The sequence below is a fragment of the Lactuca virosa genome, chromosome 4 (genome assembly GCF_052849685.1).
Source record: "Lactuca virosa cultivar CGN04683 chromosome 4, Lactuca_virosa_CGN04683_v6, whole genome shotgun sequence".
Taxonomy (NCBI): Eukaryota; Viridiplantae; Streptophyta; class Magnoliopsida; order Asterales; family Asteraceae; genus Lactuca; species Lactuca virosa.
The window spans coordinates 148666659-148668343 of NC_136429.1; the positions used below are offsets into that span (position 1 = coordinate 148666659).

General features: G+C 39.9%; 1 protein-coding gene across 1 annotated transcript; it reads right to left on the reverse strand.

Annotated features, from left to right (window-relative positions):
• Nucleotides 1-359: 359 nt before the first annotated feature.
• LOC145105200 (uncharacterized) lies at nucleotides 360-1256 on the reverse strand. The gene is made up of 2 exons (XM_079042331.1): nucleotides 758-1256; nucleotides 360-535 (listed from the first exon to the last, which is right to left on the reverse strand). The coding sequence occupies exons 1-2, from the start codon at nucleotides 1254-1256 to the stop codon at nucleotides 360-362; spliced, it is 675 nt and encodes a 224-aa protein (XP_078898457.1).
• Between the last annotated feature and the right edge of the window lie 429 nt (nucleotides 1257-1685).

Sequence of the window (1685 nt, forward strand, 5' to 3'; positions counted from 1 at the left end):
CCTGATATGCTAGGCGGTTACCGGTTGAAAGATACCGAAGGGGTAGGCCAGCACCCGGATATGTTATGCAGTATGTTTATTGTATGGTATGTGGTATGATGGGGGAACTCACTAAGCTTTGTGCTTACGGTTTTCAGTTTTGGTTTCAGGTACCCCTTCTTCGAAAGGAAAGGAGCTGACATGATCGCAGCGAATCACACTACGTTTTCCGTACATAAGATCTTTGGGATTTACACTCTGATGTTGATTTCTTATGACATGTTTTGATTATTGACATATGGGTTTTGATATAGAATCATACTATGGATGTTTTCAGACTATTGGTTTTACAGTTATTTAATTAAAAATGAAATTTTTGATCATGAATTTTGGGATGTTACACTTGGATACTGCATTGCTTCATAGATATTGAAGTTGATGACCTCCCCATCAAATTCCATAGACAATGTACCATTATAGACATCAATTTTTGTTTTTGCTGTTTTTAAAAATGGTCTACCTAAAAGTATGGAACTCGAGGTTTGGTCATCATCTCCTATATCAAGCACATAAAAATCAGAAGGAAATACAAGTTCATTTACTTGCACTAAAACGTCCTCCAATACACCTTTTGGGTGTACTAAAGAGCGATCGGAAAGTTAAATTATGACTCTGTTTTTTGTTAAAGGTCCAACTCCTATTGTTTTATTGCTTGAATAAGGTAAAACATTAATTGATGCTCCAAGATCAAGCATGGCACGTAGAAAAAAAAGGTTACCCATTTTACAAGGAACCGTGAATACACCCGGATCCTTGCATTTCTTTGGTAGCCGTTTTTGTAACACGAGGGACATGTTCTCTCCTACTTTTACCGTGTGATTTCCGTTGAGCTTTTTCTTAAATGTGCAAAGTTCATTAAGGAACTTAGCATATCTAGGAATTTGTGTAATAACATCTAAAAGAGGGATGTTGATTTCAACCTCCTGGAACATTGTCATGATCTCGTCATCTTCCCGTTCTCTTTTTGTGCTTGTTAACCTTGAAGGAAATGGTGCTAGAGTGACTTTTACCTCAGTGTCTATTGGTTTCCTTGGCTTGAAAGTATCACTCTTTTCATTCTCTTTGACAACTTCCTCCACTTCAATCTCCATTTCTTCTTCTTCTTCATTCGGCTTTCTTGGTCCATCATAACTTTTCCCACCTCTTAAGGTAATGGCACATGCATTGTGTTTCGGGTTCTTCTCGGTTTGAGATGGTAGCTTGGCTTGTGATTCCATTCTACTCACGGATTGAGAAAGTTGTGACACTTGTTGCTCCAAGCTTTTAATGCTAGTCTTGGTTTCTTGTTGGAAGCTTTGAGTGCTAGTGGCAAGGCTTTTGACGATATCCTCCAATGACATGCTTGATGAGCACGTTTGTGGAGGTGGTTGTTGTGGCTGCCTTGGCTGAAAATTTTGAGGTTGAAAAGGTGGCCTTTGTTGATGTTAAGGGAATGGTGGTCTTTGTTGATAACCTCCATGTTGATTTCCTCCCCAACCTTGATTGTTGTTCCATCTTTGATCACCCCGTGGCTGCTTGTATCCTCTTGATTTGACCCGGAATACCCTCCCAAGGTATTTGCTTTTTCATAATCCTCCTCTTGAAGTTGAGGGCACATGTCGGTTGGGTGCCCTACTTGAGTGCAAATACCACAAGGGCGGGGTGTG

Excerpts from the sequence above, each read along its gene's own strand:
- LOC145105200 (XM_079042331.1), bottom strand. The coding sequence starts at position 1,256 with ATGGAATCACAAGCCAAGCTACCATCTCAAACCGAGAAGAACCCGAAA. Across the intron at positions 536-757 it reads CACGGTTCCTTGTAAAATGG|GAGATGATGACCAAACCTCG; the intron begins GTAACCTTTTTT and ends TGCTTGATATAG.